The sequence below is a fragment of the Poecilia reticulata genome, linkage group LG1, assembly GCF_000633615.1.
Source record: "Poecilia reticulata strain Guanapo linkage group LG1, Guppy_female_1.0+MT, whole genome shotgun sequence".
NCBI classification, from domain to species: Eukaryota; Metazoa; Chordata; class Actinopteri; order Cyprinodontiformes; family Poeciliidae; genus Poecilia; species Poecilia reticulata.
The window spans coordinates 15,125,335-15,137,631 of NC_024331.1; the positions used below are offsets into that span (position 1 = coordinate 15,125,335).

The 12,297-nt window shown below is 38.6% G+C and overlaps 1 protein-coding gene across 3 annotated transcripts in view; it reads left to right on the forward strand.

The window, feature by feature from the left end:
* Window positions 1-11,130, forward strand: part of LOC103464161 (protocadherin-10-like) — a 23,554-nt gene extending 12,424 nt beyond the window's left edge. The window contains exons 4-5 of one of the 3 annotated variants that reach the window (XM_008408059.2): window positions 6,533-6,916; window positions 10,174-11,130. In XM_008408059.2, the coding sequence (XP_008406281.1) occupies window positions 6,533-6,916; window positions 10,174-10,193 (404 nt within the window). In that variant the 3' untranslated portion in view covers window positions 10,194-11,130. Of the gene's footprint in view, window positions 1-6,532; window positions 7,292-10,173 lie in introns of those variants that run through there. The other 2 variants (XM_008408070.2, XM_008408049.2) reach the window with 2 other exon arrangements.
* The last annotated feature ends 1,167 nt before the right edge of the window (window positions 11,131-12,297 follow it).

Consider the following 12,297-nt stretch of genomic DNA (forward strand, 5'->3'; position numbering starts at 1 on the left):
GTGTGTGTGTGTGTGTGTGCGTGTGTGTGTGTGGTTGTGCATGTGTATATATTAAAACTTCTTGATGAGGGTAAGGATGATAAAAGGCTTCCTATGTACCCAAGTTAAATATATATATGTATACATCTATAGTGTCAATTAAGGTTGTTAAAATCATCATAGAATTGAATTTGTTACTTTTGGGTTTACAGGGTTTATGACTTTGTGTTTGCTGTTATTTGGGTAATAGAGCCTTTTAGGAAACAGGAAACAAACGTTGGAATGACTTTTCTTGTGAAGTGCGTCAAGAAGAAATTTGTTGTGAATTTGCACAATATAAATAAACTGAATTGAACTGAATTGTATTAAACCAAGCAAATCCTATATCACTGCACACAGGCTTGCTGCATTTATTGAGGAGTGCTATAAAGAACACAAAGCATGTATCAATAATCAATGGGCATCCTGAGCGTTTTGCTCTAACGGTATAAAAGAGGAAATATTAATCAAACTGACACTTGTACGGAAGCTGCTCTCCTGGCTCTCCCTTGGCTCAGATACTGGGATGCAGACAGTGAAAATTATAGCTGGGCACCATTTATCTGGCTGTCATTAGTAGATATAGTGGAGGCCATCTTTGTGTGTTTTGGTCCAAGGAGGTTTCTGGTTTACTCATTGCAGTTTTGCTGACCAGACTTCACCAGGAAGTTGTGCTGCTCCTTTGTTGTTGTCCAAATGGTCACGTCTTGCGTCAGAATTATTTCTGAAGCTGTGGAAAACAAGATGAAAAGCACAAGTAGGGAACAAAAGACAAACTCTAACATGGGGGTAATTTAGGTGGGGATGAGGGAAAGTGATTAAAAGGGTGAAGAAGGAAATGAGTAGTGAAAATTAAATATGCCAGAAAATGAGACAGAGGACGTAAGAAAAGATGGACTGATACAGTTAGAGGAAGAAACAAACACAAACTGGGTGCTTGTAAAAAAAAAAAAAAAAAGATATCAAGATGGAGTTGATTTTTTTATTTTTTATTTTTTTCCCCTGAAATTTGTTTTCCCCTCATTTCCTCGCTCCAAGTCGTTGGAGGTATGATCAGACGGCGCAATTAGTCAAATGGAGCCGACATGGGATTTTAGAAACATGCAGAGATGTAATGTAGAAAATAAGCAAGTGGGGGGAAAAAAAACCAAGTGCTGATTGCTTATTAACACACAGATTGTGTTTATAATGTGTGCTTTCGTTTGCATCTTCTCTTCGGAGACCGTGCGTGCGCGTGCGTGCGTGTGTGTGTGTGTGTGTGTGTGTGTGTGTGTGTGTGTGTGTGTGTGTGTGTGTGTAAAAAGAGAACAAGCATGTGCTCTTCCATCCTGTTGAGGTCACGATGAGAAGAGACTGCTGGCAGGGCCTGTCATTGCTAGTCACTGTTTTGGTTGTTGTTTTTCTTCCTGCCCGAGGAGGAAAAGGTGCATCATGGGGATCAACAGCCACTCGGTTTCATGTGAGCACAGCCTGTCTGTCTGTTTACTCATGTATATTTACATATCCTCACGTTTAGGAAGTACTTTTCATGCAAGTGGGAGTTGGCTGCCAAACCTAGGTGTTAATAATATTTATTTTTAAGTTTCTCTGGGTAGAATAGGAGCTTTGATGTGACATTTTCTAAGTTTGATACTGATAGATGCGGAATAAATTTACAAATAAATGTGACTGTAAAATGTGCTCATTCAGAGGTGGCTTGTGCGCGGTGCCCTGGGAAAGCCCTCCCTTCTGCCGTCACACACACGCACACAAGACTGCCTCCCAAAAAAAATAGAAAGAATAAATTAAATAAAACAAATAAAATTGGTTATAAGAAATATCAAGAACTAAATGATAATCAACTGATAAGAATTATTCCATACAGATAGTTAGATATAGATTTAAATAATATTTTGCAATGTTCTAACTTGTCTAAATTCTTGGGGTGCCCTCGGCTCAAGAAATCCTTGAAAATTATTGGGAGTTTTTTAATGTCTTCACAAAACAAAATCTTCTAATTTAGAGAATATTTGTTCAGTTCAGAAATTTCTAGTTTAGGTTTCTCAAGTCTAAACACAGAGTCAAATGGAGTCTAGACTCTCAAAATGATGCCATTTAAGTCCTGAATCATAAGCTAGGAACTATTGTGTCTTTTTTTTTACAGCAATGAAAAAGGCAGTAGAGGTTTTAGCAACAGCTTTGTCACGTCCAGGTGCAAGTGTTCCTGCCTTCTCCACAGTTGCGTGGGCCTTTGTTAGTTTTGCACCTGTGCTTTAGTCCTTCTGCTGATTTGCTTCCAAATTTAGAAGAACACACACATTGCAGGTTCCAGAAAACCTTGGCAGCACAATAGCAAAGAGATGACAGGAGGACCCGAGGTCAATGTCCTCTATGTCAGGAGAGTGCATGCATTTGTGGGAAGCCTATAAAAAAGGCTAAAGGCCAACAGCTTGATGGGCATTACAGAAATGCAATGATTTATATGCATTCAACCTTTAAAGATGCTATAAATATACATCAGCATAAAAGGTGAATCAGAGTGTATGTTGAAGGAAATGGCTCTCAAAAACATAGCTGGCATTTACAAAAGCTGCCCAGAAAAGCATTAACTGTGCTGATCCTCTTGGAGTTCTGGAGATTTCTTCATAAGTATTCTCCACTTTTCCAGCCACCCTTCTTTCTTCTACTGAGCGACATTTCTTGTGTGCTAGGTTGGGATGAAAACTAACGCACCCTTTGGCAGCAAAAGTCCTGATTTGTGCTGATTGTGTGGGATTCTCGGATGGGAGAAGGGCATACAAACTGAATATGTATGAGATGTCTTAAAAAAGTGAATAATAAAATGCAACATGTTGGGTAGACGAGAGACGAAAGCAACTGCCATCTATGAATGAGAGATTTTGTACATCTCCTCTTTTTTATGCACGTTTTACTCAAGTAAATAATAGAGAATTGTAGATGCAGGTCGTGGGTTCAAAGAGAATCTTGTGATGAAATAAGGAAGGTATGTCTTTGCATCTACTAGCCCCTAAGTTTTTCCATATTTTCTTAACCATTATAAAACTGTTACAGGCAAAAGTCCAATATGTTTACAATACACTCCAAAAGTATTCACACCCATTGAACCATTTTTGTGTTTTGTCATGTTACTTCATTTTTATGAGATTTAATGTAGTACTGCAAAACAAAGTATTGCATGATTGTAAAGAACAAGAAAAATAATTTTCACAAAGCCAGCACTATGATGCTATAGTGTAGATCAGTGGTGCTCAACTTCAGTCCTCATTGACTGCTGTCCTACAGGCTTGAGTTATGTCCAAGATAAAACACAGCTCTCTCACATTTGAAACTTCTCAGCATGTCACCTGCACCTGCACATGCAGATGCCTGCTAATGCACCATTTATTTCATTCAGGCATATTGAATCAGGACATGGGGTACAAAGCGGTGCATTGTTCATGTAACTTACGAGAAGAGGTTGAGAGGAAACAAGTTTGTGTCTAGCAGCGTTTACAAACTCTCTGACTCAAAGTACAATAACAATTTTCAAGCAATGGCTGCACCACCAACTGGTATCAACGTATCTGATCGACCCATTGTCAGTGATTTGCAGTGATGGCGGTAGGAGTTCATCCTGTAATCAGCAGGTTGGTTGTTACGATCCCAGCTCCATCCACCTCTTTTGTTGAGTCCTCAGGCAAAACACTTCATCCACCTTGTCTGCTGGTGGTGGTGAGAATGTCTTGGTGGCACCGGTGCCCTGTCACACTGCACCTGGGCAGTTGTGGCTACTATCCAGTAGCTTGCTATCATCAGCGCGTGAATGTGTATGTGAATGGGTGAATGACTGAATGTAGTGTGACTCTGGAACTGATAAAAATGTACAAGTACGGGTACATTGACCATTTACCAGGACTGCACACCAGCCCACTAGAGAATGCCCCGTAGTGAGATATTTTTAACATTCTTTCATTTGAATGAAAGTCTTTCCTTGCTCTGCCCGCCTCTTTAACCCCTCTTTGATCGCCATCTGTTTTGATCTGACCATCACTCTATCCATCTGTGACCGCGCAGGTCTCCCTTCTCCTTCCTGATGGTTCCTGCTGTGTTGTCGCCTTTTTCCCGCCTGTCGTTGCTGTCTGTGAAATCGATGGCTCCCTGAGCCTGTTTGGCCCTCACTGCCTGTGAGCCGTGTGTCTTCACTGGCTCTATGTCCACTGTGCAGTCTTACTGCCTTTCTTGCACTCCGTGGGGGCCTCAATTAGTTGCCACATTAGATTCACACCAAGCACACAAACACAGAAAACAGAATCAGTCGCAGTGGCATTTCTTTGACACTGTAATGGAAGATAAAAGTGTTGGGGAATTGCTGAAAGATTTTTAAAATTAGAATGATCTAATGAATGTCACCAAGAGTTAAATCAAAGTTAATAAGTTCATTGGTTTTGCTTTGTGAAGATGTTCCTTTTTTGAACTTTTTAAAATTTTGTTTCGGTCTATTACTGTCTTTGACATTCAAGTCTGTGCTTGGATTAAAAAAAGGTGAAGCTACTTTGGATTACTGATGTTTTTACCCATTTGCTGATCAATATCTGCAGATATATGTACGTTAGATATAGTCTTAGGAGCAAAATAGGCAGTCCAGCAAGTTTCCAAACAGCTTGCGGTAAAAGTTGAATGAGTTTATTGTTTTGAGCGCATGATGGAAACTCCACACTCTCTTAGTTTGAAGCTTGTTAAATTGCCATCAGACAGAAGGGGCATGTCTGAAATACATAGACAAGCAGAGCAGTAGCATCCAATCTGACATAAGAAACAAAAGTGAAAAATTATTCAACGTGCACAATCAACCTTAAGGCAGTCTTATAAATTGCCCATTTTTCTTTCTCTGTAAGTTTTAATGATCTACAAATTTTTCGAATGGGGAGTCCAGAGTTCTTGTCTTTATCATCCCAACTTATTCAGTTATAATTAGTTATCAATCAAGTATTTTTTTAAATGCTTACAATCATGGCTTGCCAGTGATTGCTGGAGATAGGTACCACATCCCGTGTGACCCTGTAGGGAAAATGAGATATAAACAATGGATGGATGGATGATTATTTCTCAATTACGAATGCGAGTTGCTGTATGTATTGCAAAGCTATAGTCATTGCAGCAGTATTAATTCTGCAACAGACTGTTTGGAATGCAGTGAAATGGCTAATATACTTCAAATGATTCAAGTTCACACTACGCCTGCCAATATAGTATCCAGCCTATTGGGTAGAATGTCAATGCAGTAGATTCCCACAACCCCCAAATGTTACAAGGTCCATGATGTTTGAGGTCACAGAGAGTACTCGAAGTACACATGAGGATAAAGTTTGAGTGAGAAAAATCTATCGTGGTATTTATCAGAATCATCATCAGATGGATTTTATGATGTTGTGTTGCTGTGTCATAGCACTACTAGAAATGAAAAGTTGTAAAAAGTTTGATTCATGCCCTTCCATGTTTAACAAACATGAAACATTCACAGCTGAATCAGATTCAGTGAGATGATCACACCAAAGTGGAATTGTCTCCATTTGTATCTACTGCAACTGTTGATTGTCAGTATATTCTGACATAAGCTGGTGTCTGCATTTATTATCCATTCTCATCACATAATATGGGAATCAGTATTGGTGATTCCCTCATCAGCATTGATGTGAGAAGCTGCCTACTAGTATGTTAGAGTCTCAACTAGCAAACAACTACATCCACATTTTTACCCACCTAATTTCTGACAGTGTTGTGACAACATTTCCAGCAAGACAGCAAAAGGTGCAAAAAAAAAACAACTGTTTGTTTAGGTAGCTATTTCTTAATTCTGGTTTAATGTTTAACCATCACTTGTTTAAGTCTGTTTTAGTATTTACATGTTCACCCATGTAGCAGACATAGACTTCTAGCCATTTATGTCTGTTATTCTCTGTTTTTCCAATTTGCCACTTCTCTTAATTCTTAATTCTTTAACAATATTCTTCCCCATTCATGGCTCGGTGCTTATATTATATAATTTCAGATATTAATTTGATCATCTTTCTGTTGTTCTAATTTTTTGGCTGTAGCTTTTGTGTTTATTACAATCAGTCATTTTCTCTAAAGATGATTGACAGAGTGGAATTAAACAACTGAGTATTTTGTCCACTTTTGTGTCACATTTCCTTGCTGTGATTGTCATTTTTTTTAGGATTATGAAATAAGAATTCATGTTTTGTCTCTTGGTGTTTCACAATCAAATGAGTGTCAGAGGATGACAGATGAGCGGGGTGGTGAGGGTGGCGAAGTGCTTTCGTTACCTCGCATCACTTTGATTGCTTATTTCTTTCTAAATGAAAGGGGTGAGGAGAAAAGCAACAATTTCTCTTCATCAGTTCTTTAGTCTATCACAGTGTCTTATTCTTCCTTCTTTTTGTCATCTTCTAAACCTCAGTGCCAGATGTATAACGTTCAATCTTTATGTGTTTTGCTTCCACCTTAGACTGACCTGTTTGAATGTTCTCCGCAGGTGCTGACCTGTTCTCCAACTGCACAGAGGAGTGCAAGGCCCTGGGTCACTCTGACCGCTGCTGGATGCCGTCCTTTGTGCCATCAGATGGGCGCCAAGGGCCGGACTACCGCAGCAATCTGCACGTCCCTGGCATGGACGCCACGCTACCCGACACTGAGGTACCCTGCTCCGTCAACCTATCCGACCAACTCACAATGACCTCCTCCACCGCCTCGTCCAACGATAGGTCATTCTCCACCTTTGGCAAGGACGGCCAAAGATCACAGTCACACCACAGCCTTCAAAATCACCTCCATCAGCAACAGCAGCAGTACAGCTCCAGCACGCTAGAGAGGAAAGAGTATGATAGGGGGACCCTACCGTACAAACCAACCTTTCTCTGTGAGTATCAGTATGAAACCTCACTGGGACCCTACGATTTTGGTCTGGTCCAGTATAGAAACTAAAGGAGGGGGACATTGAATATACCTCTTGATTCTGATTTGGACTTTATATGCTGGTTATCAACTTTTATTTCTTCTGCTTTTGAAGGTGTTCAAGAATATGGCTTCATATTTTCTTGTATTTTGTCTCAGTAGGTTTTTTTCTTTTTGTAATATGATTTTTTTTCCAAGTGTAAAATGTATTAATTGCATACCCCCTTTCTCCAAAACCTACATAAAATCCTTAACCTAACCTCACCCCTCCATAACCCCTAAATACTGCCTGTAATCACAGGACTTATTTTGAAATAAACTAAAATGGAATTTGACTCGTGCTATTCTGCTGTGGCCACTTTTTTTCCCCCTTTCTCCAAATTACCCCTCTCTTTAAAATCCTTCCTATCTGATGCTCATATTAGTAAAGGTCAGCCACACTTGCATGAATCATGTGCAAAGCACACACTGACATACAAGATCATCTGAGTAAATTAGGCAATTTATTTCAGTAATTCAATTCAAAGACTGAAACTCATTATATATAGATATATTATACAGAGTAATATATTTCAAGTATTTATGTTAATTTTAATGATTATGGTTTATAGATCATAAAAATCCTAAAGTTAGTTTCTTAGGAAGTTGAGATATACTGCACATTTCCTGCACAGTATATGCAGTATATTATTATAGTTCATTTTACATGAAATATTGCATCCTTACAGCCTGGTAGAGAGGTGATCGGGCTGTGGCTTTGCTGTGATGTTTCTTTTTACAGTACTTCATAGATTCTGAATGGTTTGTTTGCTGGTCAGTCATGTCATTAAAGCATTTATTTGTACTCTTGGCAGTGTGGACAGATGTCAAGTCCAGGTACAAATTGAAGCCAGTCTCTCCATAAAACTTGTTAGCAGATGAAAGTGCTGGACATCGTCCTGGTTGATGTTTCCACTGATCTCTAATCAGCTAAAACATAGCGAACCAACTCCAACAGATGACACTGATAACCAAATCCTCACTGACTGGATTCTGGCTCTTATTACTCTTCCTCTTGTTTCTGGAAACTTTTCTAAAAAAAAAAAAAAAAAGTATGTTTTCACCTTAAAAAAAAACAAAACAGTTTGTTCCACCATTGATTTGTAGCAAGGCCCTGTGGTCAGCGTTTTTCCGTTTGGAGCTAGCATTTTCTCTCTTTTTGTTGGTAGGTTTTCTCCATGTGTTCAGGCTTCCTCCACTATCATGCCTGCTAGGGTACTTGTCTTTTCAAAACTTTAGACAAGTAAACTGACAACCTGTGCAGGGTATGCCCTTCTTTTCACCCATTGGATCCAGGAGATAGGCACCAACCCTTTGACCCAGAAGGACTAAGCCAGTGTGAAAAAAAATGGATGAAAAGAGAACTTTGTACCACTGGGTAACATTTCAATCCCCTTTTCTCCTCTAATAAGGTGAAACCCTTCTGATGACGTCTTCAGTGTAACATGTAGGATGCAACAACTGTAGCCCATATCTTGAATATAAATATGTCTGGTTAATATATATGGATCGTCCACACATTTTTAAATAGTCTATTTTTACAATTGTTCCAGAACTTCCCTGTTAACTCTTGTGACTTTTTAAATCACACTTTTGTCTTTCACTAATATGCTTAAACGCATAACTTTTGTACCTTACCCTTCATGTAGAGGGTGTCAGTAGCTGTCTGAAGGACAATTAATGAAAGTAGGCCCTAACAACGTCACATGTAATCTCTATTTTAGGTCATCTCTGTAATTAATGAGTTTCAAGTGTTGGACTGAACTACTGAAATAGAGATTTCTGGTTTCTTGAGATGTACTTTTACTAGAAGCTAAATACTTGATGCAGTTTGACTGAACACAAAGGAAAGGAAAAGAAGGACAGACTATCTCCTAATGTAGAGGACATCTATCTTCACTTTTTCATCATAATTTTTGAGCATGAGCATTCTGACTTCCCTACCGAATAGCTGAAGAGGTGAAGCGCACAGCCCACGCTTCTTCTTCTTTACAAGGAGTAAGTCCGTTTTGCTCTGAAAAGGAACCCAAGTGTCTATACTTGCTTACTTGTGGATCAATACCTGACATAGAGAGGGATGACGAGGAAAACTTCACACCACAAGTTCAAGATTTTCCAGCTAGAAAAGTCACAGACGCGCAATTTCTTTTCAACAATGTTGGAAATAAGCAGAGAATGAAGTGACTTCACTTTGCCAAGTGAAATTTATGGATGCGCATTGGAATAAGATTTGGATTTCCATTTCCAAATAAGCTGAATGGGTTTCATAAAAGGAAAAAAAAAGGTAGATGAGCAGAACATTTCAAGCTGCCTATTCTTTCAAAGCTCCCACATTACATGAATATTCTATTAGCTCTAAGAGTAGAAAATGGATTTGATATACACATTCAGTGGGGAAGTCATTTCCAGTCATCTCAACACCATGTTAACCACCATCATCCATGATCCTGCATGCTGGTTGTGGGCTGTCTCTCAGGTAAATGACGAGCACAATAACCTGTTTTGTCTTCTTTTTTTTTGTGACTTAACAGAGACAAGCGATTCCTTCACTTTCACATCAGCTTGTTTGAAAAGTAATTAGCATTGAGGCTTTAGATTCTAGGGTCTTTCTCACTCTGAATTAAAACGGTCTGCGCAACTGTTCATGATGTACGCTTTGCGGTGCGAAAAATTGATTCGTTTCATTCACCTTTACCTTATCTCTTATCTTTTTAATCTAGAATTTCTTCAGTTTTTAAAGGTAATCTCAAGCGGGACTCTGTTAACCATAGTCGTCATGTTTGCATTTAAAAATAGCTGTGAACGCTTCTGTGGTAATCCTTTGATCATCAGGATTCGCTTGTAAAAGGTTTAGTAAATGTTTAATGACCCATTTATTGATAATTAATGAAGCAATTAGAGCTCTTTGTATCTGTTACACATGCATTAAGCAACCACACGGTTTTGACAACTTATCCTGACTGATAGACGTGTTTTTGCTCCATTCCCAAATTAGCTTTACAGTAGCATACTGTAAGGACCAGCGATTAGGGTGTATTAATAACTTCACATATTCTTTGTGGTATGCATCCTTCTAAAGACAATATTTCTAGTTGATTGTGGCACTAAAAAGCCTGCAGGAAAAAAAAAAAAGGTTTCATTTGTCTTAATGAGTGTGTGTTCTTTTTTTTTTTTTTTTTTCAGCCCGCAAAAGGATTTGCTAGCTCATTCCACGTAGACCTGTCGGAGACAGCGTGAATTTATGTACTACACCATCAACACTGATGCTAAAGACAGTGAAACAGAACAAAAACAAACGGCAACCTGGACAGCAGCAACCTTGGCAAAACTTCATTTTCTCGGGTGGCGAACTGTAACGAAACCTTGGCGGTGGCTGCTGAGGGAGGAAAAAGGAGAAATAATTACTGAGTAGCTGTAAACCTCTTGATACCCAAGGAGCAATTCAAGGCCTTATTTCTCTCAGCAGGACTGAGACCGGCATGAAACTCTTGACCACATGAAGATTATAATGGTACAAGATTACAAAGTGAAGGAATTGAAATATCAAAGTGAGTAAGGGGGACTAATTAAATTAGAGAGGTGTTATTTCCCCCCCTGCCCTCCCTGCCTGGGAGGGAGTTAGCCTCTAGAAATATGTGTGTGCCTGTTTACATCGAGAGAAAATGCTTCTGTACAAACTTCAACCAATGTCACACTGAACCCTTTAGCTCTTTCTACAATCACCACTAAGCCAGCTGTACAGAGACTGTTTTTGGGGGGAACAAGGAGACTGACAACAAGAGACTGAGCAAGCAGATAAAGCGAGAAAAAGCGTGAAGGAGTAAGTAATGTACAGGAATTAAAAAAAAAAAAAAAAAGCAAACAAGTGCAGTACTATAGATTCTGTATCTCCGGTTTTTTGACTTGACTGTCTTTATATACCTTCTCTTTTTTTGTTTCTGTTGTTCTTTCTGTGTGGTTCAAGTGTGCAGACTCTAGAATATTCAAACTCACAGTTTTTAGACAGGAACTTGTGGTCCAGAGTTGGGCTTAGTCCTCTTTCAAGCTTAGCTAGCCACTTCAGGAAGGAGATTTGGACAAATCACTGTGTTAATGTTGAATCTCATTTTTGAGTTTAGGAATAAAATACCAGAAAATGAATGTTTCACGTTTGTTCATATTTTTCAAATGCTTCTTATCGTTTCTTAAGGTCCTTCCTGAGCTGACGGCAAAGAAAGTGTAATGACCCATCACAGAGATCTGGTTCTCTTGATGCCATTGGCCTATACATAACCAATCAGACACACTCAGTGGTTTTTATCATGTGTGCAAAGTGTTTACTGTACTATTTTAAAAGCTTATAAATGAATATAAATCTATATCTATATATATATAAAACTATATATATATATACAATATACTTTTTCTGAAAACTGTGTAACCATTGATTAGTTTTTACACTTCATTATGTCTCTCAATCTAATAATACAAAGTGCTACAAAATCAAGATGTGTATTGTTTTATTTAAAGGAGGAGTGAATATTCTAAAAACATTACGCCAACCAACAGTTAAGTTAATGTTTTTAAACGATTGTTACTTTTCACTGTTTACATATGCCAGGCCTTGTTGTGTGCTGCAAAGACACCGTTTAAGTTGTTTTGACTTGTATTGTATTTTTCCAAGCAGAATATTTGGTGATGTACAGGATGGAAAAAAAAAAAACTATCACAATCCAGCAAGATTTCAGAAGTTTTACAATCATATGAGTAAGACACATGCATTACACAGAAACAAGTTGCATACATAAATGAATATGGCAAATACACGCATAAACACACAAGAAAAAACACACGCACACACATACACAGATAAAGTGGTGATAAATAAACTGTGTCATTGAAGTTTCCTTAAGTGTGTTGTGTTCATCTTGAAAATGTGTCATGTATTGTTTACCCAGTTTCCAGTCAAAGTTTAAAATTCTTTTCGCAATTTATTGAACCATTACAACAATCCTAAATTATATTTTATATAGACGTGCAGACGTTTGTTCTTCTGTTATTTTTTCCATGTTCTTATTTTTGCAAAGACATTCAGATGTCCTGGAAGAATGTCATGGAATTTCAAGATGTAATCACCATGGCCTTGCTCTACTTTCCACATTCCCTGACCTCAATAACTCTTTAAAAAAAAAATAAAATCCCAATCCTACCCCTTCACTCCAGCGTGATCTTCAGATGGCCTGGCACATGCTTACAGAGATAAGCAGGGGAAGCAGAAGAAGAGAAGTCCTGGATCAGCTGCAAGTGAAGCGTGGGGTCATGTGGGAG